Below are 23,422 nucleotides of genomic sequence, written 5' to 3' on the forward strand. Positions count from 1 at the left end.
GATTATGTAATAAGGGATTTCTAAGGGAATAATAACAAAATTTTTATGCTTTCTATCTCTTAAACGAAAAATATTTTGTAATTAGCATTATATAATGTAAATTGGTCAGAATGCAACTAAATAATATTCCATCTTCAAATTTTGTCTTTCATTTCCTTTGAAGGAATTCAGGGGATGGCCCATTGTCGGATACCCACAGCTGATCTCGTCTTCTACTCATCAGTAGAAGACGAGATCAGCCGTGGGTATCCGACGATGGGGATGGGCCTTAAAACTGAATATCTTATGTATCTAGAAAACTAAATACATTGTTAAACGATGTAGAACAAAAGTTGAAGATACTTTCAAGACCTAATTGACAATATCAAGTTTTAGGGGCCAGCCCCTCAAATAAAGGGCCGAGAGGGGTCAAAAGTATTTTCTAACTATCTCAAAATCGAAAAAGAATTTGTTAAGCATTTTTGAAGCAAAGTTGTTTCAACGTTTTGCAACTGCTGATGTCACCAAAATGAAAATTGATTAATACGTAATGAGGGATCTCAAGGAGAAAAATGTACGAAGCTTTGATGTTTTTTATCTCTTAAAGGAAAACAATTTGTAAAACGTTATCCAACATAAACTGGTCAAAATGTGACTGTAAACAATATGCCATTTCCTAATTTTGTCTTACAACTCATTTCAAGGAGTTCAGTGACCAGGCCCTAAAACTAAGAATCAAACATCCTTTCCTCAGCCATAGCGTAAAAATGCGTAATGATTGTGACTCCCTCTGCTTGGTCCGGGGAAAGATATTTATATGGTATTCACAATTTTGCGTTCAACAATTGTTTTTTATTCAAACATCTTTAGAATTTCTTTCAATTCCAAATAATTTCATGCTTGATTTTAGCCAATCATGCAACACCTACACAGTTATACCTTAACTCAATCTTACCATAGGTAAACTGTGTCTAGGTTGCACATTCGGGGCTTTGGTACTCTGCTTTCGTATTGATATAGTGATTCATACATGTATGTTTTTAAATATCCCCCTCCCATTCTTTTGAGCAAAACATTCTCCAAAATCTCTGACCATCTAAAGGATATACAATGATATCAAGTTTTAGGAACCAGCCCCTTAAAAAGGACCAAAATGCGTCAGAATATAAGGCTTCGCCTCGCCCAATATGGATTTCCATTTCACACTCAGGATGCCTCTGTATAATGTCCCAAACTGACTGTGTAACTAATAATATACCACAATGAATGTGATTTCAGTAAATCTAAACATTAGATATAAAACTTATTATGTTTCCTTGCTGGTGTTTATAATGTGCATACTGGTATTCTCCTTGCCTCTCCTACTTGGCAATTTTGCATGACTAAGAATATTGGAAAATGCAGATGCTATTGATAATGTTAGATTAAAGCAAGATTTAAAGGGGCATTAGCTGTGAAAGTGATGGCAACCTTTTTTACTCAAAATAAAAAAAAAATCTCTCAATCCCGTGGGGATCCAGGTTAGAACTTTCATGTCCTCAGTACCCCTTGCTTGTCGTAAGAGGCAACTAAATAGGGCGGTCCTTCAGATGAGACCATAAAAACCAAGGCCCTGTGTCACAGCAGGTGTGTCACGATAAAGATCCCTCCCTGCTCAAAGGCTGTAAGCGCTGAGCATAGGCCTGAATTTTGCAGCCCTTCACCAAGAATGGCGATGTCTCCATATGAGTGAAAAATTCTCGAGAGGGACGTTAAACAATATATATCCAATCAATCTTTTTTTCTTTAACACGCACACACATGTTGAAATCTGTTGGTATAGCAGTAAAAGATAAATTTAAAAATCCAGTTTTAAATATGTACATGTATAGACACTTAATGAACTCACAGACTCTCAAAGTTTGAAATATCTATGATAAAAATATTGTCTTCCTGAAAACAAACTTGTTTACAGGAAGACAATTTTTCTTATTATAGATATTTAAAACGTCGAGAGCCTGTGCATGAACTAGGTCTAGATTTTGACTTTACAGATAGTGAAATATACAGAATTAGAGTTGATATCAACAAATTAAAACCTTTGCTATTATCAACTCGATCAAGATCCATTATTTATCAAATCTAAATAAATCTGTTAGTTCATTTATCCTGAAAAAAGTTGAAAGAGAAGATACATATATATTTTTAAATAATGTACATGAAACATAAAAAAAAAACCAAAGTTCTTTTTAGTGCTGATTAAAAAAAAAGAACAACACATAATAAAAGTGCTTTCTATCAAATGAATCTTCAGTTAAACTGTAGATCACAGGTTTGAGTCCAGCAGGGGTTTTAAATGTTTGTATATTAATTAACAAAATTAAATGCAAATGAAGTTTTTGGGCGTTGGGGTTATCCTGGAATCACCTTGTCCATCCACGTGTCCATTTGTCCGGGGGATATCTTATTAAAACTTCATGTATATCTTATATAAATAATGAAGATGTGTACCTGCTATTTTGATTGAGATATTTTAATATTCAAGGAAGTTATGGATATTTTTCTTCCATTATTTGAGGGGGTGTTATCAGTTTCCAGAGTATATTTTAAAAAGTGATGAACAGATTTTATTCAAACTTTGTGTATATATTATGTATATAATGAAGTGCTCCTGTCATTTTCATTGAGATTCATCAACATTCAAGGAAATAATGTATATTTTCATTTTATGGATGTTTTTTTCAACTTCATTGACATGGTCATTTTCTTTTAGATTTTGTAATAATCTGTTTTTTCACAGAGAGTTCTGTATTAGTTTAGGAGAGGGTATAATGGAATCATTCCATTTGTCTGTCTGTCTGCCCATCTTTCTGTGGATAGTTCTGTTAATAAAAGATGTGTTGTTTTCTGGCTCATGTACGCTGAATAGTAGTTATCCATGTAATATTCAGAAATATATTAAGCATATCTTCCAATATTCTGAGTAACACACTACTGCAGAATATATATAGTCTTGCATTTACATTTATTGCTCTCAACAATCTTTATGTCAAAAGGATGAGCACAAATTCACTGTATTTCCCACCATCAAGCCCTGCAGGGGGTATTAGTCCTACTAGGACAGTTCTAGTTCAGATTGGTTTCTACAAACACATACTGCACTTTTTGACTAAATAAATAGATTTGAAAGTTTTTAATTTCAAAATATTGTTGTTTGTATATATCCTGTTGTTTGTATATATATCCCCCATATATATACCATAGGAAAGGAATATTATTAGTTGATTATAATTACATGTATTAAAAGTGTTTTGTGTGATCAGATTTATAGAATACTTACTTTAAACATTTTAAAACAGGCATTTGTAGGGGTAGTGAAAGGCAATGTAGCTGTTCTAGAAGAATGTGTCAACAAAGCAGAGGATGAAATGGGCTCCCTGAGTGGTCTGAAAAAAATGTTGTCTTCCTTTGTTGGACCAGTGAGTTCAAACAAAATACCTAATCTTAGTTTTGTAAAGGAATTGTGATTCAGATTATGTTCAAATTGATTCATCTTAAATGAAATACATTTTTTATTTTTTCACATGGATGCTGATATGTGAGTAACCCTTCATTTACAGAAGAAACCAGTTTCAAAGTCAGATAAAAAAGCTGTGTTTGAACCTCCAGAAATATTCAGTACCAAAGACTATTTTCCACAACCTCAGGGGAGCAATCAGACTGAAGAAGGAGGGTCTGCTGAGAAGTGACAAACTTAAAGTCGTTCATCTACATTCCATTGTCAGACGTACCTCATAAATATCAAACCTTTGAATTGAATGCTGTAAAAGTGCTAAAGTTATACTGAAGAAATCTGACTCAGGACAGGGACCCTATAATGTTCACTATATCTGTCTTTCCGTCTGTTCACAAGTTTTGAGTGCTATTAGTGAGATATTTTTATGGAACTTTAATCGTTATTGAAGGCTAATTTTTCTTTGGGTATATTTCATGATAGAACTCAGTAAAGCTGTCTGTTTGTCTCTTTGAAATTTAGGGATTTGCCTGACACAGTGGTTTATGAGCTATATGCAAGTAATGAACCCTACCTTAGGTCATTGGTGCTAGGCCAAGGTCATATGTACAAAGTCAAGGTCAGTGGGTGACAAAAGCTTGATTTTTAAATTATATGATGTAATGCTCAACAAGGCCCCTGTCTAGCTGGTTAGTTTTCTGGCAACAAGGCCCCTGTCTAGATGGTTAGTTTTCTGGCAACAAGGCCCCTGTCTAGATGGTTAGTTTTCTGGCAACAAGGCCCCTGTCTAGCTGGTTAGTTTTCTGGCAACAAGGCCCCTGTCTAGATGGTTAGTTTTCTGGCAACAAGGCCCCTGTCTAGATGGTTAGTTTTCTGGCAACAAGGCCCCTGTCTAGCTGGTTAGTTTTCTGGTTGTAATTGAAATAATGTTCACTATCATGCAACACTATTTTGAAAATTAACGTAGTTCCACCCTCCTGTGACGTCATAAGATTTCGCAAAGTCAATGATTTAATAAGATTTATGCATGACAGGAGCATAAATTTTGTTGGAGTCTTTTTCAATAGTTATTGTAAAAAATATTGTTAACCATGAAATATTTCCAAAGTCTAAGTTATATATGAATAAGCAATTACATTATATGTTTCAAAATAATGAATCCAAGGGCAATAACCCTGCTTTCATTAAATTATTTATCAAGTCCATTATGGAACAGATTTCCTTTATTTTTTACAAACATTCTGTATATTTTTTAAAGAAACAGTTCATGAAATTGTTATGAATACTCTTATATCGTTTCAACTAGTTTTTAAGAAATTTTGATAATGCTGTTTAAGGAGAATTGCAATTTTCTGACGTTGGTAACAGGTATATATGTGTGCTGATTGATAAAATATTTACTAATTAATACTGCAACATACTTATTTTATCATTTTTTATTTGTTACTAAGATGTATTAGTTGAAGAATCAACAATCAAACATAAGGAGTGAGATCAAAAGATGGATGTCGGATAAAAATCTAAATTCAAATAGTTCGGGGGAGGGGGGATAAAATCTCCCGTAAGTTTCTGTCATCCGACATGGATTATACACTTTAGTGGGGGAAAAAGACAAGTGACTGTTAAAAACCACATAATAGTATTACATTTTAATGAACATTTAATAGTTTCATGTACACTTTCATTTGTGAATAAACAGTAGAAAAGGTATACAGAGCGTTATTCATAATCGTATATTTTTACTTATTAATCGATTAAATTCAACATTCATCATATTTAGTTTTAAAGGGGGAGGGGGGGGGGGGTCTTGGTAAAAACTATGTGAATTTAGCTTTTTGTCAGACATTGAACATTTGATCTTGCCCCTAAGATATTTATATCATTTTCTATGTTGAGTTTTTAGTTTACCTGAGCTGAAGGCTCAAGTGAGCTTTTCTGATCACCCATTGTCTGTCGTCCGTCTGTCTATAAACTTTTCACATTTTCGACTTCTCCAGAATCACTGGGCCAATTTCAGCCAAACTTGGCAAAAAGCATCCTCAGGTGATGGGCTTTCAAGTTTGTTGAAATGAAGGGCCATACCCCTTTCAAAGGGGAGATAATCACAAAAAGGCAAAAATAGAGTGGGGTCATTTAAAAATCTTCTTTTCAAGAAGAAGGGCCAAAAGAGCTGAAATTTACATGAAAGCTTCCTGACATAGTGCATAAAAATTAAATTTCTTGTTTATTTTTTCAACACAATCAGTCGGACTAGTAAGCTGTCATTTTACCCGACCGGACCTATCATTTAGTAGACTCGGTCAGTCAGACGTGCCTTAGTGTCAAACCCTGATTTACATGAAAGCTTCTTTACATAGTGCAGATTCAAGTTTGTTAAGATTACAGTCCTCGAGGGTAGGGTGAGGCCACAATAGGAGATCAAAGTTTTACATACAAATATATAAGGTAAATCATTAAAAATCTTCTGAAGAATCACTGGGCCAGAAAAGTTTTCATTTACATGAAAGCTTCCTGACATAGTGCAGATTCAACTTTGTAAATATCATGGTCCCAGGGGTAAGTTGGGGCCACAATAAGGATCAAAGTTTTACATGTGAATATATATAGGGAAAATCTTTAAATATGGGCCAAGGTGACACAGGTGAGCAATGTGGCCCATGGGCCTCTTGTTTTCTGTAGTCTTACTTGAACCAGTATAATACAAAGTGCAATAATACAAGTCTATATTTTGACCAGATGTTTGTGAGTACATATGTACCTGTTCTTGGATGTTTTATTGGTTTAATAAAAAATTATTCACAATATGTATTGCAATGATTTTAGGTATTCATGATGAGGAATTGATTCATTCTTCCAATGTTCTTGGAAGAAGTGTGTCCATTCATTGACATTCATAAGAAAATGAATCTATCCCCTTTAAGGAAAAACTGATGAGATTGATCCACATATCCATAGGTAAAGTGCTCTGCCATTAAGAAAAATAACAAATACACACATTTTATTGATTTGGTCATTAGTATACAAGAATTTGTGTCACCTCTTTGATATTGGTGTTTATGGATTTAAATCTCAATCAAGAAGCATTTATTAATATCCTTTTTTTTCTCGCAACAGTGATCCCTAAAATAGAACTATTACCTGTCTAGAAGTTTTACAGGATTTATCATTTTTTCAGTGTTTGTACATTTGTCAACATAGAGGGAAAGTTAAGGAGATGCTGTAGCTCTGTCAAGAGATCAGAAAGTCCGAGATACATGCTACTGATAGATATATCAGAGTCAAGAAGATAAATACAGCTCATATATAAGTATGTGTGTGTGTAGTAATGAATCCTTAAGTCAATGGTGATAAGCTAAAGTTATTTGTACCAAGTCAAGGTCAGTTGGTGACAAAACCTTGTTTTAATTTTACTTAATACACAACAAGGTCCCTGTCTAACTGGTTTCTGTAGCTGGAACCAGTGTATCCAAGGTGCAATTATACAAGTTGTATATTGACTAGATGTTTTTGAGTACTGTTAATGTACATATGTACCTCTTCTTGAATGTTTTATTGGTTTAATAAAAAATTATTCACAATATGTATTGCAATGATTTTAAGTATTTATGATGAGCAATATTCTTGAAAGAAGTGTTTCCATTCATTGACATTCATAAGAAAATCTATCCCCTTTAAGGAAAAACTGATGAGAGGAAATCAACTTGATCCACATATTCATTGTTAAAGTGCTCTGCCATTAAGATAAATCACAAATACACACAATTTATTGATTTGGTCATTAGTATACAAGAATTCGTGTCACCTCTTTGATATTGGTATTTATGGATTTAAATTTCGATCAAGAAGCATTTAATATCTTTTTTTCTCTTGCAACAGTGATCCCTAAAATAGAACTATTACCTAACTAGAAGTTTTACAGAATTTATTATTACATGTACTACATGTATTCCAATGTCTGTACGATTGTCAACACGGGGAAATATTTTAAGGAGATGCATGCAGCTGTCGGAGATCAGAAAGTTCGAGATACATGCTGTTCATGTACATGTCATAAAATTACGGAGATGTCATAAAATTACGGAGATAGTACATACAGCTCATATATATATTGGAGATCAGAAAGTGGAGGAGATAGTACATACAGCTCATGCTTATCAGAGATTATGGAGCACCAAATTAGAATAAACTCAAATAATTGAAGATATCTTCATGTAATATTTTGACCCAAACTTAGCCCCATTGGATCACAATTTAACCATGATACTATGTCACAAGATGAAAAATCATGGTATGAAAGTTAAGGTCTTGCCATGAGGAATTTATATACAAAATATGAAAGACCCATCTTAAGCAGTTCAGAGGATATTGCCTAGGTTAACTTTTCTTAAAAGTAGATCAAAATCCATGTTCAAGCTAGGTTAAAAGGTCAAAATTTTGGTACTGAAAGAAAGGTTTTGTCACAAAGAATTGCATACATTAAATATGAAAGATGTATTAACATTTAAAAGTTATGAGCAAGGTTAAAGTTTTGGTAAAAGTTTAAAATTTGGGTCAAACTTCAATGCCAAGGTCACATGGTCAAACATCAAGTGAAATTTCAAGCCAAATGAATCTATATACTAAATATAAAAGCCCTACCAGGAGATATTGCCTGGAAGAAGTAGGTCAAACTCAATGGTCAAGGTCATAAACTTTAATACCAAATAAAAGGTCTGGTCACAAGGAATAAAAACAGAAATGTGAAAGCCCTATCACTCACCATTCGACAGTTATGAGCATATTTCAGACCGACAGGACAAAACTCTACACCCCCCCCCCCCCCCTTTCTGACTTTAGTCATGGGGGCATAAAAAAATAATTCAATAAACACAGCTTGTGAACACTTGAAATTTGATATGATTTAGTGTGGTCCTGCTAATCTTGAAAAGAATTGTTTTAATCCCCTGTATATTCCTTTGATTCCCTATTGTGGCCCCACCTTACCCAGGGGGCCCCTGAATTGAACAAACTTAAATTTACACTACCTAAAGATGTTTGCATATCGACTAATAACTGACCTGTTGTTCTAGAGAAGAAGATTTTAGATGTTTCCTTATACATCTTTGTATATTCCTATATAATATTTTGACCCCCTATTGTGGCCCCATCCTATCTCCTGGGGTCATGATTTGAACAATCTACACTACCTGGGAATGCTTGCATAAAATCATGGCCCTGCTATTTTGGAGGAAAAGTTTCCTATATATTCCCCATGTAAAACTTTGATCCTACCCCCAGGGACCACAAGTTGAACAAACTTGAATCTGCACTTCTAGGGAATGTAAGTGGCCATAGCCCTGTTGTTCTTGAGAGGATTTTTAAAGATCTATTCTATATTTTCTCATATCCAACTTTGACCCCCATAATTGTGGCTGCACCCTATCCCCAGGGGCCAATGATTTGAACACACTGAAATCTACACTATATCAGGAAGCCTTTATGTAAGCAATCTGAACCAATTTAAAGGATGCCACAAAGTTTTACTGATCCGATTCTTAATTATCTCCACTTCAAAAAGGGTGTGTCACTGTATTTGAATAACTTGTATCCTCTTTACCCAGGTATGCTTTGTTTGTGGCAAGTTTGACTGAAATTAGCCCTTTGGTTTTTGAGACTAAAGGTTTATGGACAGGCACCAGACAAAATGTGATCAGAAAAGCTCACACGAGCTTTCAGCTCTGGTGAGCTAAAAATCATATAAAATACAGGTGTGCACTAGAATTGATGCGGGAATGTTCTAGAGTCACCTTGGCAAGATTGGCAATGCCTTGTGGATGTGTCCTTATCCTTTCCCAGTCATTTGGACTTTTGTCAAGGTCACTTGGAGAGACAAGTACTTAATTCTTGTATCATTTTCACTTAAAAAAAAGACAAGATACTTTTATAGACACAAATGAGCATGTTTCTGATCCTGACCAATGCATGGTCATTTGGGTATGTACTAAAAATCACCAGGGAGAAAAAGGTACAGCAAAACAGTTTTAGCGATCCTCCAGGGCCAACGAAAAAGTTTGTTATAACCAAACTTTTTTTACTAGTATAATAAGTATATCAAATACAATTTTAATGCCCCCCCCCCCCCTTCAAAGAAGAGGGGCATATTGCTATAATGTACCTGTTGGTCGATATGTCAGTAGACCAAATGTTGTCCGCTCAATATCTTGAAGAACCATTAACTTGATCATAGTGATATTTCATATGTGGGTTGATTATGAGTAGAAGAGGACCCCTATTGATTTTGAGGTCACATGGTCAATTCACTCTAGACATAGGAATATATTCGCTCTCAATATCGAGAACCCTTTGCTTGACATATATCAAACTTGGTATACTGGTACATCTTATGGAGTAGATGATCTCTATTGATTTTGAGGTCACATGTCAATCCACTCTGCACATAGGAAGATACTGTCCACTCAATATCTTGAGAACCCTTTGTTTGGCAGACATCAAACTTGGTACACTGGTACATCTCAAGATGACTCTTATCAATTTTGGGTTCACATGGTCAAGGGTCAAACTGGACATAATAATATATTGTCCTCTGTATTTTAAGAATCATTTGCTTGATCAACACCAAACTTGGTACACTGGTACATCCTAAGGATTAGATGACCCCTATTGATTTTGAGGTCACAAGGTCAACCCACTCTGTACATAGGAAGATATTTTTGAATTGTTTTGGCACTACTAATCAAATGATATACGTGTATAATCCCTTTCACCATGGGGGCATACATGTTTCTGCAACATTTATTCTCATTTTCCTCTAATTTAGAGGAATAAATATCACTTGGCAATAAGCGTGGATACGTTATAAGCATGTTTTACTGTATAAATTTTTATAAAGGTGGTATTATGATCCTATGCTAAGGTTATCTGGAGAACTTCCAAGAAAATGGTATGATTTTCGTCTAAGCTGCATCTTTATGTTGAATTATTAGATGTTCTTTCTGAATTCAAAGTTTCATCATGATCATAAGGTGCGACATGACTACCACCTACTGTAAATTATATTGTGACACAATTTGGTAGCATTTAGTACAGAAATAAACTATGCTGTAATCAAATCCAAGATCGAACTCGCCATTACGTCTAGGGTTACCTTCCATCCTGGCCGAAATTTCCGTGCTCTCTTGATACTTTCACAAGCGTGATCAATTGACTAAAGTTATCTGATTGGTTGATCAATCAAGCGATCATGTTTAAATTCAAACATTGTTTAGGGGTCATGTCACAAGTCATTTAGAATACTCGTTTTCTACTGTATCGAAGATACAGGGCGGGGCTCGTCTCGAGCTGTCACTCTCGCCTTAAGCCCCGCCCTGTATCTCCGATACAGTAGAAAACTCATACTCTAAATATAACTTTAGGTCAGGTTATGATTTTATTTTTACAATGTAGTGCATGGATCATACAACCTACATGTATATATTTTTGAGTCAAGATTGTGAATTCTGAATTTATACAAATAATGGCAGTAGAATAAGGCTAGCAGTACTTCAACCAATTTGAATGTGCTTAGCTAGGTGTATAAGTCTAATCAGGACAGTTCTAATTGTAATTCTTCAAATACATGTTCTAGATTTTGTGTAGAGATGCTAATACTTGGTAGTCCTTAACCTTAAAATGTCAATTTTACAACTTTTCTTTACAAAACAAGACAACAATATTTTAAAACAGACTAAACAAACTTTTAATATAAAAAACATATAACAATAAGATAGTGACAGATCAGTCAGCTGAGGTATATAAGGCCAAGACCTCTGTTAGTATACCAAGAGATCCATTCATTAAATAAGTTAAAAAATTATCACAACCTTGGCTTACTTCACAGCTATTGCACTTTAAAACTATTGTGTACATTTATTTTTTGTGTGGAAGAGATGATTAGCAATGCCTAAAGAACCCCCCACTCCAAAGCGGACAAAATTATCCCCCACCAATGGTCCCATTGAATAAAGTCCAGTTTCTGCAACACACTGATATGAAAATGGGTCAACATGAATCGGATTATGCTTGCTGTCAATGGTATAGCGTGGTACGATTCCAAGATGCCTGCCATCATAGGGAAGAAATGACAAGTCTGGACAAGCTCCAATCAGAATAGCCACACAGAGGGCATCCAGAGAAAGAATGTCTCCTCCAGATGTTGTCTGGATCAGAACATGGTTGTCCTCTTTTAATTCTACCAAGGAGTGGTTGGGATAAGGTTTGTAAAGGGGGTTGATGGTTTTGCCTTTCATCAGAGAATGGATCTTGTGATATTCTGGGTAAATAGCTGCCGGTAATTTCTTGAAAATGAGCTGAGAATCATTAGCTCCCCTTCTGAATACATGCACTACTGGCCGTTTCATTTTCAGAGCCATAATGATGGCGTCTGCTGCGCTAAGTCCAGCTCCTACAATAAGTACAGGGTCTTGGGATTTCTTGTTCATGTTACTGGATAATACATGCTCTACTTCTTGAAGAGAATGTTGAACAAAAGATAAGTTCTCCCCAGGTATATTTAGTTTGTTGGGAACATCAAATGTACCTGTAGCTATAACAACATTTGGGGTACAAAAACAGAATTCCTCTCTATCTAAGCCAGTATCTCCTAAGAAACAATGGCCTCTAACCTCCCAGAGGAAGGGATGGTTTTTGTATCTACATTTGCATGGTTCCACCTCCCCGCTCTCGGAATCCACATCTTTGTTGGTGACATATTTTTTCTGTATAGAGGTGACAACATGTTGGTCCCTAAAATGTGGCTGTAATCCTCGGTTTTCCACAAAATCGCTGTAGTATTTTCTAACATCTGCTATTGTTGCTCTTCCATTATGGGCATGGTTGTCCTCTCTTCAAAATTAAAGTGACAAGCATGAGGTAAAATGGTAAAATTGTGTAAAAATTATTCAAAAAAGCAAAAATATTTGAAATGTAAGTCGCATACTTTTACAATTTAAGTCAACAGTCATTGGTGAAAAGCAAATATTTGCTTGACCTCATCTGCTGATAACATACTTAAAAACTGTTGACATCAATAACAAGAGGCCCAGGGGCCTTATAGGTCACCTGAGTATCATGTAACAACCTTCCAATGTTTGAATTAGGTTTGTGTTTAAATATAAGAATTTTACTTTTGGATGGAAGAAACATTGAATAGCTATGTGGTCAGCCCCGCCTTTGCACCAGAACCCCTGACCCAGGGGCCATAAATTTCAGTTTTGAAAGAAGCATCCTTGATCATCATTATCATACTATTAATTTGTCTACTTAATACCCAGCAGCAGAGGAGAAGATTTTCAAAGAAATAAAATGCATTTTCACTATATGATCAATAGGGTCCCACCCTAATACCAGAACCCCTGACCCAGGGGCCATAAATTTCACAATTTTGAAAGAGGCATCCTTGCTCATCATAATCATGCTATTGGTTTGTCTACTTAATACCCAATGACAGAGAAGAAGATTTTCAAAGAAATAATGCATTTTCACTATATGACTTATAGAGCCCCACCCTAGCACCAGAACCCCTGATCCAGGGGCCATGAATTTCACAATTGTTAACAAGAGGTACTGTGAGCAATGCTCACTAAGAATACCCCCCGCTTACCCCAATCTCCCAAAGGGTGTTGGTAATAGGTATAAACTACCTCTTTTCTGAGTGTTGCTACTTTGATGTCCAGTGCGCATGACCTTTGACCTTTTGACCCCAAAGTCGATAGGGAACATCTTCATCCCATGGGTAGTCCATATGTATGATATGGTGACTGTAGGTGGAAAGGATAACGCTTTAGAGCCCGGAAACCATATTGCTACTTCAATGTCCAGTGCGCATGACCTTTGACCTTTTGACCCCAAAATCGATAGGGATCATCTTCATCCCATTAGTAGTCCATATATATGATATGGTGACTGTAGGTGGAAAGGATAATGCTTTAGAGCCCGGAAACCATATTGCTACTTCAATGTCCAGTGCGCTTGACCTTTGACCTTAAAATCGATAGGGATCATCTTCATCCCATTAGTAGTCCATATATATGATATGGTGACTGTAGGTGGAAAGGATAACGCTTTAGAGCCCGGAAACCATATTGCTACTTCAATGTCCAGTGCGCTTGACCTTTGACCTTTTGACCCCAAAATCGATAGGGAACATCTTCATCCCATGGGTAGTCCATATGTTTGATATGGTGACTGTAGGTGGAAAGGATAACGCTTTAGAGCCTGGAAACCATATTGCTACTTCAATGTCCAGTGCGCTTGACCTTTGACCTTTTGACCCTAAAATCGATATTGAACATCTTCATCCTATGGGTAGTCCATATGTATGATATGGTGACTGTAGGTGGAAAGGATAACACTTTAGAGCCCGGAAACCATATTGCTACTTCGATGTCCAGTGTGCTTGACCTTTGACCTTTTGACCCCAAAATCGATAGGGAACATCTTCATCCCATGGGTAGTCCATATATATGATATGGTGACGGTAGGTGGAAAGGATAATGCTTTAGAGCCCGGAAACCATTGCGTCTACAGACGGACGGACAGACGGACAACTCGATTCCAGTATACCCCCCCCCCCCCCCCACAACTTGTTGCGGGGGGTATAAAGAGGCATCCTTGCTCATCATTACCATGCTATTAGTTTGTCTACTTAATACCCAGAGACAGAGAAGATTTTCAAAGAATTTCTACATTTTCACAATATGACCAATAGAGCCCCACCCTAACACAAGAACCCCTGCCCCAGGGGCCATGAATTTCACAATTTTGGTAGAGGGCTCAATGCTCATTATAATTATGCCCACAGTTTGGCTTCTTGATGTCCAGGAGTAAAGAAGAAGATTTTTTAAAATTACACTCATTTTGATGGTTTTTGCCCCACCCCTCAGGCCCCAGGGGGGCAGGGACCACGAATTTCACGATTTTTGTTCCCCTTCACCCACAGATGCTATATGCCAAAATTGGTTGAAATTGGTACAGGGGTTTCAGAGAAGAAGCTGAAAATGTTCAAATGTTAACGCACGACGACGGACAAAAACAGATAGCAATAGGTCACCTGAATGAATTCAGGTGACCTAAAAATGCAATTTCACAACTCTACTGTTAAGGACATAGACCACACGGCCAATCCAAGGTCATTTTGACACATACTGGTAACTAATGGTCAACCTATAAGGATGTTTGTTTAAAACATGTGCACTAATAGGATGTTTGTTTAGAACAAGTGCACTTGTATCTTAACCTTTGTATATCTAGTGTTGACTTAGTAGTATTCTGTAGGATCACTTTATACAGTTTCATAACATCAGAATATAGAAGGAAAATTAAAGCTGATGATTTAAAATTATATCAGTATCAAACATTAAAGTGCAGATTTACTGTATACAAAGGAGATCCATCCATGCTCACTATCATAATGAAGCAATCAGACCTATATTAAAATGTACATACTCAAACAAAATGCAATCTTAAAAAAAAAAATTCAGTTTTACCTGGGGTGTGAGTTTTGCCATTCTTTAAAACTAAGAGAGGGAAGTTCCATCCAGTTAGCAAAGCTCAATGTTTGCATGGATCCATCCATGTTCTGAAATTAAGATATTAGAAATTACAATTAGTAAAATGTTTACACAACACACATTTATGAAACTAGATTTGTTCTTGTCTTGAAATATGATTTCAAATTACAACAGATTTAAAAATATAAACAGATGTTGACTTGCCTGCCATGCCCCTCCTGCTTTGCCTTTCCCCAAAACCACATGATCAATAGCATGTTCCTTTTCAAATTTCCACTCCAGCAGAGAAGGGTTGTCTACCCCTAGATCAGCATCAGGTCTACAGAGGGCGTCAAACAGAAGACCCACTGGGTTGGAGGAACGGCCTTCGAGTCCCTCAGACAAGAAAGCCAAATCCTGAAGATCGTGACATCAGCAAATTAATACAAGAAAATTTAACGATGCTGGAAGAAAAATATTGTACAGAGGACATTAATAGTAAACAAAACTTACATCATTGTAAACATACACTACATAAAATTTTCTACAACATTATCATATAAAAAGAAAACATTGATTCCCAAAGCTAACAAAGTATCAATCAATAACTAATACAAAAGTATGACCTGCAGTGTTTATGACATTCATAATACATTACGAACCATACATATTGATTTCATACTAAATTGTGTACCGAGTTCACTAACAGATCTGGCTGTAAGCCACAATGATTCCATCAATACATGTATACTGTTTGTATAAGATTTTCAAATATGATTTATGTTTGTTTTGGGTGTGATTTCAATTCCTACTGTGTAACACCCCCCCCCCCTTTTTTGTGATTAGCCATTATTATTTACGCTGAAGTATGCCTTCAATGACCACAACAGACTTGCAGCCTTTCCTTGTGGAAGTTTATTGGATCATACACAAAATGACAACAGGAAATATGGAAGGATGTTTTAAATTTGGTCTCTTTTTATCATAGTTTGAATATTTCATTCTTTTCTTTCTTGTTCAGACTTCCTCCTTTCGTTACCTGTTCTACAATGGATTTCTTTGGGCTCATCTTCTGAAGCTTTTCATTGAGGTACACATTGGAGTGAGTGCCTCCTGCATAATATGGTCGATAACCTGACAGGAAGACAGACAGACTGATCGCTGAGGGGCCATTTCCTGTAAATATATAGAATGATCACTCAGACAGTATGTCTATTATACATATAGTACTGCATAAGTGCATTGCAACATTTACACTTACACATGTTTGATCTGCAATTCTTTCTAATTACAGAATAATATGTCAAACATACCAACAATGACGATATCTTTGTACTGAGAGCATGCAGTTGATGGCATTTTGTCTAGAGGTTTTCAGCACCCTACTGTCCTAACAATAAGGTGGATACACTCTCTCCAAATCTTAGCAGCCGCCACACTCCATTTTTCACTCACAGCTTGGGCCCAACAGGAACTGTAAGGAAAAAAATTTGGTTTAGTTAAAAAAAACCCACTGTCTTTATTTTTTTTTTTTAATACAACACACAAAGAATGTCGATGCTAGTAAATATTTTGAATAAAAATATTAACTGAAAATTCATACTTGAAGTCATATGTATGCCACATCATTTAAAGAAGTAAAAAATAATCAGTTTAAATTCCATGATGCATACAAATTTATCTCTTTATAACTCACTTAGCACCACCACCTTATCCTCCATCTTTCCATATAAACTAGATATATGCTTAATATGCTCAATATATACATGTGAAATTTTCTTATCCTGTATGTTATATTTCAAGAAACAATAGCGGGTCACAGACATGGTGCATGGACAGCCATTTTAAAATTTCTCTGACCGCACAATAAATATTTAATTAAGAATATTGAATGCTCTACTAGGAGTCAATAGGAACAAATGTTTTAAATCTCTATGACCTTAGTGGGATTTATTCACGGCATTTAGATATACCTTGGTTGTTCCGATTACTGACACTCCATTTACAGGTCATTTAAACATTCAAAATTTCACAGTTCTTCATTTCATATTTAATTCCTGGACAGTACAGTACAATATCCATTAGATACAAACAACACAACATTCGAATTAGCATGATTCACTGGTGGTGAAAAGAGCATTAACAGATTATGGATAACTCTTTATTTCCTTCATCATTTATTAATCTAGGACATAGTTCAGATAGGGCCATTTTAATTCAGAAGTGAGGATTTGTACTTTTCAACATGAAATATATTTAAAAAGATCCATTAAGGTTATATTAATACCATGACCTAATTTTTTCATTTCAATTTGTGTGTGATGTTACCAAAAAACAAGAATTTTATATATATATCAATAAGACCATAACCTGTTATCTAATTGAACATTATAATATCATATTTGATGATTGACATAACTGTTATTGATGTTTAATAATAAAATACACACCATTTATTTGGATAAAGTTCAACTGGAAATTAACCCTATCATTTTATGCATAAACTTAAAAGTGAACCCAGTTCTTTTAAAAATATCCAGTAAGTACTATTCCCTTGAGTGTATTCAGGTATGTAATTTTTCCTCTTCTTCTTTTTTATTAAACTCAATCAAATTTGAAATTTAGGCCACAATTTATCCCAATGACAAATCATAACTCTTTTCCCCTCAATTTTCAAATCAAAATTCCTAATTTTCCATAAAATTTCATTAAAATTGCAAGAAAAATCTTTTATGTACAGTTTAACTATGATATCTCAAACACTGATATCTTGATTCGAAAGTCCCAACCACTTATTCTTTAAGTATTTTACCCTCCATATCTCGATCCTCGGATGTCTCAAAGTTTTTTCTCGGTCCCATCAAGTTCGAGATAACAACGTTTGACTTTACTTGATAATACCCATGATAACAACCATCATCAGAAACCCACGGTTGATTACGCTTCGTTCCTTTCTCCATCACCTGTGGGTCCATTCATTCCTACTCGCTCATTCTCATGAATAATTAATGAGGCAATTTGATTGGGCGCTCATAGTATACCCTGAGCAAATTCATCCAATCAAAAAGACGCTTTCAGCCCAATTTTGGTACACAATTCTTGTGATAGCAAAGTTAAGTTGATGCTACCTTTAAAAACAGAAGAGTTCCATTACTATAATGATTACTTTGATTGGACGATACTTTTAAATATTTATTCACGAGAATGAGCGAGTATGAATGAATGGACCCACGGGTGATGGAGAGAGGAGCTAAGTGTAATCAACTGGTTTCCGACAATGGATAACAACATTTGAAATAAATATCAAGCTAAAAAAAAAATGCCTGCTTCAAGTACATGTATGTTAAAAACTTGCTATGAAATAATTTTTAGTTAATTATTGATGCCATGCTAACACATGTACAAGGATCTATGCATTTGAAAAATTCTCATTTTCCGTTGAGAAAGTGTTGCTAAATTTCCCTATTTAATCATGTATTTGCCCTTTAACTGGAAAGTGTTTTGGTATGCACAGAAAGTTACATGGATTTCAACACTGGTTGTTCATGCAAAATTTTAAAATATCACCATGCAGTGTACAGGTTGTTTTCTACATATGACTAACATCATATGTGGGATTCATCTGAATTAAACTATATTGAGCAAACTAATTCTTTTTATTAGATAAAATGAATGTTCCAATATTTGTGTCATATTGAAAAATAATTACTTTTCTGGGGTTCATTTATATTTACATCCTCAAGTTGATGACTGATATTAATCTGAGTGAGAACAAGTTTACACGGAGTGTTGTAATCGTTAATAGTTGGGATACTGTAATTAGAGTAATTAATGACCATTGTGAAACTCTGTGACATTTTAGTATGTATATCAGTAAACACAAATATACACTTCCATAAAATTGTAGCCAACTATACATTCATTTCAATCTATAATTGATACTTATATTTTCATTTATTATTCACTTATAGGTAAGTCCCTTGGACTTGCAGTATCTCTAATTGACAAGTCTAAATCTGAAATCAAGAAGTCCTAGACTTAAGTAATTCCTTTAAATCTTATTTATAGTATAATGGAGTCAAATTTAGAAATAAAAAACTATCAATGCAGTACTAATTAATAACAACTAATAAAGGGGGAAAAACAATTGATTAAAACTAATTAATGAATTAAAAAAATTTAATTAAGAATATGTTACTCACATTGAAAGACCAGAAAGATCCAAAGTCTGGGCGAAAGTGAGAGAACATTTGATAGGATCCAGGATTTAAATAGGTCTGTAGATATTTGTCAATCAGTAAAAAAAAATGGGCCCACCCCCAAAACTAGCTGTCCATGTGAACTCCAACTCTATGGTCATTCATTCATGCCATGACAGAGGCACTTCTCTCCCACATAAAATTTAAATATCTCTTCTTTTAAAAATATTTTTCTTCCCTTTTTATTGCAATATAATCTTTTTATCACACCAAGATTTTGGCATATCATATGATAAGTGCCTTGCTCTGAATTATGACACTGATTTCTTGATCCATTTTTCAAGTAAAGAGAACTGTTCTAGATTATAAACTGTTCTGTGTAACGCTCACAAGATATACAAAGAACAAGCCTACCTTGCACAAGTAATACTCAGTTATACTGTTAGAGATTAGAGAATATTGGTTTAAAACAAATTTCTGACTTCAGTAATATCAGTACCCCAGGGACCAAAAATACACACTACAGATACATTGGTGGATTTAGGGAGCCCCCCCCCCCCCCCCCCCTTTAACCTGAGCATTCATTTATCTTTCAGTTTATCTTATCATATATGTATTGCAGTAACTTTTCAATAATTCAATTTACATGTAATTAATCTTAGCTTTCTTAATCTTATTAATAGCTCCTTTCCTTTGTGAAAATTTTTATTTTATTTTTTTGCCTTTCATATAATCCTGAATCTGCCATACACATACTAAGTTTCATGAACATTTTACACAACTTTTTAATAAGACCACAATAAATACAAAGGTTATGATTCAAAATTCCTTAAATATGTAACTTTAAAACATGTTTAAAATATGTCATTGTTTCTACATTAAACAAAATTAATTTACTTTCATGATAAACACAAATTCTAAAATCACATCACATAAAATTTTGCTTTAATGTGTCATAATTTAACCCCAATACTTTCGTAAACATCCTTGCTAAACCCTTCTTAACAATATTACATAATTCAATCCTACAAACCAACAGCAGCTGAATGAACTGCACATGCACAGGGGACGGAATGTGCTGAATCATGATGACATTCTTTTTCTCCCCAACAGTTAAAAGATGGAACAATCATCATAAAAGGCAGCAGCTACTGTACTTAAAACTATTTGTCCTGAAAATCATCTTTGGAATGTAGGCTTTAAATTTTTGCTGCATTTAAAAGTTTTGATAATTGAGGGTTTTGCACTGGATGAAAGCAACCTCCAAAGATGTTTTTAAAGCTTTATACAAGAATAGAATCACCCTAAAGGCCTTTAACCATACCTGTGAAAATGGGGTGCTATTGTCTGGTCTAACAGGATTTAACACTATGAATGATGACATATAAAATATTATGATAACTTTTGTGATGCTTGCTGAGTCAGTCAGACAGCTTGGTCAGTGCCCCTAAACTGAATTTCATAAAATTGGGATATTGAATGAAGAGAGAGAATCATTTTGTGAGGATCCTGCTTTTAAAAAGTCTGTAAAACATCTTTTTTAGATATTTTTGAGGTCTCTACATTCCTTTAGCTACCCGAGAAGTGCATTACTATTCACAGTCAGGTGGGCTATAAAAATTAAATGTCAATAATCACACGACTGAAGAAACTAGCTACTAGACCTAACATAACCATATCTAATCAGTGATTTTTCAACATTTTTCAAAAGGGTCCTGTGGTTTTTGAATTGAGAAAAATTATCAACATTTTGATGAAATTGGGAAAACCTAGTCATTATTGTAAATATGCTAAATATATCATATCAAACAAGAAATCAAACATAAACTGATGTCATTCTTCTTTTATTTCACATACATTTGACTTTCTTTTCTTAAAATAAGCTCTTCAATTTTCTACTATTCTTTTTAAATCATCTAGAATTGATGCATCTTTGTCATGTCATACATAAACTATTCACATTGAACTTATTTTTTAACAAATACATTTTTCGCCAGTTTTTATTATTGGGAAAAGTGCCAGTTAAATTGGGAAAAAATTGGTAATTTTTGGGAGGGGAAAGGGCCGATATTCGGACCTAAAATGGGTCTTCAAAAATCACTGCTAATAGACCATCTTTATGCTAAAGAGCAAGACCTAGTCAAGAGTGATGAAAAAAAAGATTTTTCATTGGAAAACCAAAAAATAACCAACTGAATCAATTTGGGAATTCTCAATTTATTTTTAGTTCAAAAATCAAATGTCATATTTAACACAAAGGCACATGGAAGTGAATATAACATTCTATTTTTGCCAGTTTGTTGGATCTCAGTCAATTAGAAAAATCAGAATTATTCAATCATATGATAAAAGTTGCTAGCACACTCACAGATTGCATTGACATACAGGAATCAACTTTAATAGTTATCTTTTCTTACATGAATCGGACAGTTATGCAATTATATATATGTACATGCAGATTAAAGGTGCATGTGAAGGGAGAGCATATTTTTCCAATAAAAAAAACAGGTTATAGGTTAGATTATCATTTGCACTATCATCAATAATCAATTTACAGTAGTCAAACAGTCTACACCTTTGTAATAATTAAAAATCCCCAGGGTTCTTAAGAGTTCTCTGTTTGTTGGACCGGCATTTGACTGCTCTATTGAATGATTAATCAGACATGTTTTATAATTTTGTACACAAAACTATATTTTTTTTCATTCCAGCATTATCTTTTTTTACTTATAATTGACAGAAAATACAAAAACTATATACAGTCTACTCCGGATATATTGAAATTCAGGGGACCAACCTGCATTGTTCATTATATCCAAAGTTCGATATAACTGATGTTGAAATATATCAATGTTTATACTGGGGATTTACTTTTACTTCAAACAAATGCTCTTGTTTCTGCAGTGTGTATATACATTCAAATTATGAAATAAGAAATGCTGAAGTCAAATTTACAACAAAAGATTGCGCAAATATGAATTTCAATATTAGTGGTGATTTTCTGTATGGTAAAGCTGTTTTCAAAGTGTTTTAGTCATTTTTGGTAACAATCGGCAAATATGACTTTGGTAGCTTGTGATCACACTTTTATTTTTGTTCTTGAGACCTTTTCCCATACTGCCACAACTTTTTCTCATTTCTTCTCGATCAAACAAACACAAATATATATTTCCCAATACTCCTTGGTCCATAGACGGTTTATTCCTTTATTGAATATAGATAGGTCTACAAATTGTAGTATAGCCTACAATGAATGATGTTAGAGTGTAGTACTCAATTGTAACTAGGCGTGCTTCACTCTGTCTCATTTCGACCTCTTTTCATCATGGCATGCTTTATAAGTATTTCCGCCATATCAGCTTATATAACTTCATATATTCTGATAGTCCTTGTGGGTCTAGATCTTTTGTATGTTATCGCCTAGCACCATTCGGCGTTTTGACGTACAGACTTTCGTACAGGCCGATCAAATACCTCAATGTAATATATGAGGACGAAAATGAAGAAATGGCCCTAGAGGCTGATGATAACCTATTACTTAACTATAACCGGATTTGTTAGCGTGGTCAGTAGTATGTATGACAGTAGATCTACCATGCGGCCATGTACACGTGAACCGGTGCAGCATCAATCAGCGCGTTCGCACGTGTTTATAGCCCCTGCTGGGTTAACCTTACCTTTCTAAACGGCTCAATTCCTTTTGGGGACACCAATGTGCTGTCAACGACTGCTGGACACCTATTGAGCAAGTCTCTAAGGCCCCTTTAACATGATACGGACACCTTTGTCCCACATCATGAACTCCTGACGATATTAATAGAGTTACCCGCCCTTTATAGATCTAACTGCTTGAGGTGCGGATCTAAGGATATTGACGTTAGAGGTCATGGCTCTTTCCACTGTACATTGGCTTTGTAACACAGGCTCTCCTTCAAGACCGGCGAACATTAAGTGGCAAATGAAATATACAGTACTCGTGATGTTCATCTGTTACAGTCAAAAATACAATGGGCGGACACGATGGAAAATGAGATATCAAAAGCTTATCGCCGCGCACGGATGGTAACGTAACATTTTCCAGCAAAGACTGAAGATTTTTTTAAAATTCAATTTAGTGGGGTATTCTTTCTTTTGATTTTATTTATATTATATATATATACAATATACATATATAATTTAATCCAGTCTTGTTCGTATAACGATGAAAGTGCTGCTAGTAGTAGTAA

The 23,422-nt window shown here is 34.8% G+C and overlaps 2 protein-coding genes across 3 annotated transcripts in view; one reads left to right on the forward strand and one right to left on the reverse strand.

Moving 5' to 3' along the window:
• The window catches only part of LOC125651625 (biogenesis of lysosome-related organelles complex 1 subunit 4-like), a 19,218-nt gene extending 12,942 nt beyond the window's left edge, over positions 1-6,276 (forward strand). For both annotated transcript variants that reach the window (XM_048880322.2, XM_048880314.2), the window contains 2 exons: positions 3,318-3,437; positions 3,579-6,276. In XM_048880322.2, the coding sequence (XP_048736279.1) occupies positions 3,318-3,437; positions 3,579-3,707 (249 nt within the window). In that variant the 3' untranslated portion in view covers positions 3,708-6,276. The remainder of the gene's footprint in view (positions 1-3,317; positions 3,438-3,578) is intronic.
• Positions 6,277-11,183: 4,907 nt separating this feature from the next.
• On the reverse strand, positions 11,184-23,029 carry LOC125651582 (oxidative stress-induced growth inhibitor 2-like). The gene is made up of 6 exons (XM_048880243.2): positions 22,874-23,029; positions 16,311-16,471; positions 16,037-16,173; positions 15,223-15,414; positions 14,995-15,086; positions 11,184-12,352 (listed from the first exon to the last, which is right to left on the reverse strand). Exons 2-6 carry the CDS (start codon positions 16,354-16,356, stop codon positions 11,365-11,367), a joined length of 1,455 nt encoding a protein of 484 aa, XP_048736200.1. The 5' UTR covers positions 16,357-16,471; positions 22,874-23,029; the 3' UTR covers positions 11,184-11,364.
• Positions 23,030-23,422: the final 393 nt, after the last annotated feature.

This window comes from Ostrea edulis, chromosome 1, assembly GCF_947568905.1.
Source record: "Ostrea edulis chromosome 1, xbOstEdul1.1, whole genome shotgun sequence".
In the NCBI taxonomy this organism is placed as follows: domain Eukaryota; kingdom Metazoa; phylum Mollusca; class Bivalvia; order Ostreida; family Ostreidae; genus Ostrea; species Ostrea edulis.

Bases quoted from the DNA above. Each gene is read 5' to 3' on its own strand.
- LOC125651582 (XM_048880243.2), bottom strand. From the start codon at position 16,356: ATGCCATCAACTGCATGCTCTCAGTACAAAGATATCGTCATTGTTG. The intron at 16,174-16,310 runs GTATGTTTGACA...ATATATTTACAG, and splicing joins CAAAGATATCGTCATTGTTG to GAAATGGCCCCTCAGCGATC. The intron at 12,353-14,994 runs GTAAAACTGAAT...TTAATTTTGAAG, and splicing joins TGGCAAAACTCACACCCCAG to AGAGGACAACCATGCCCATA.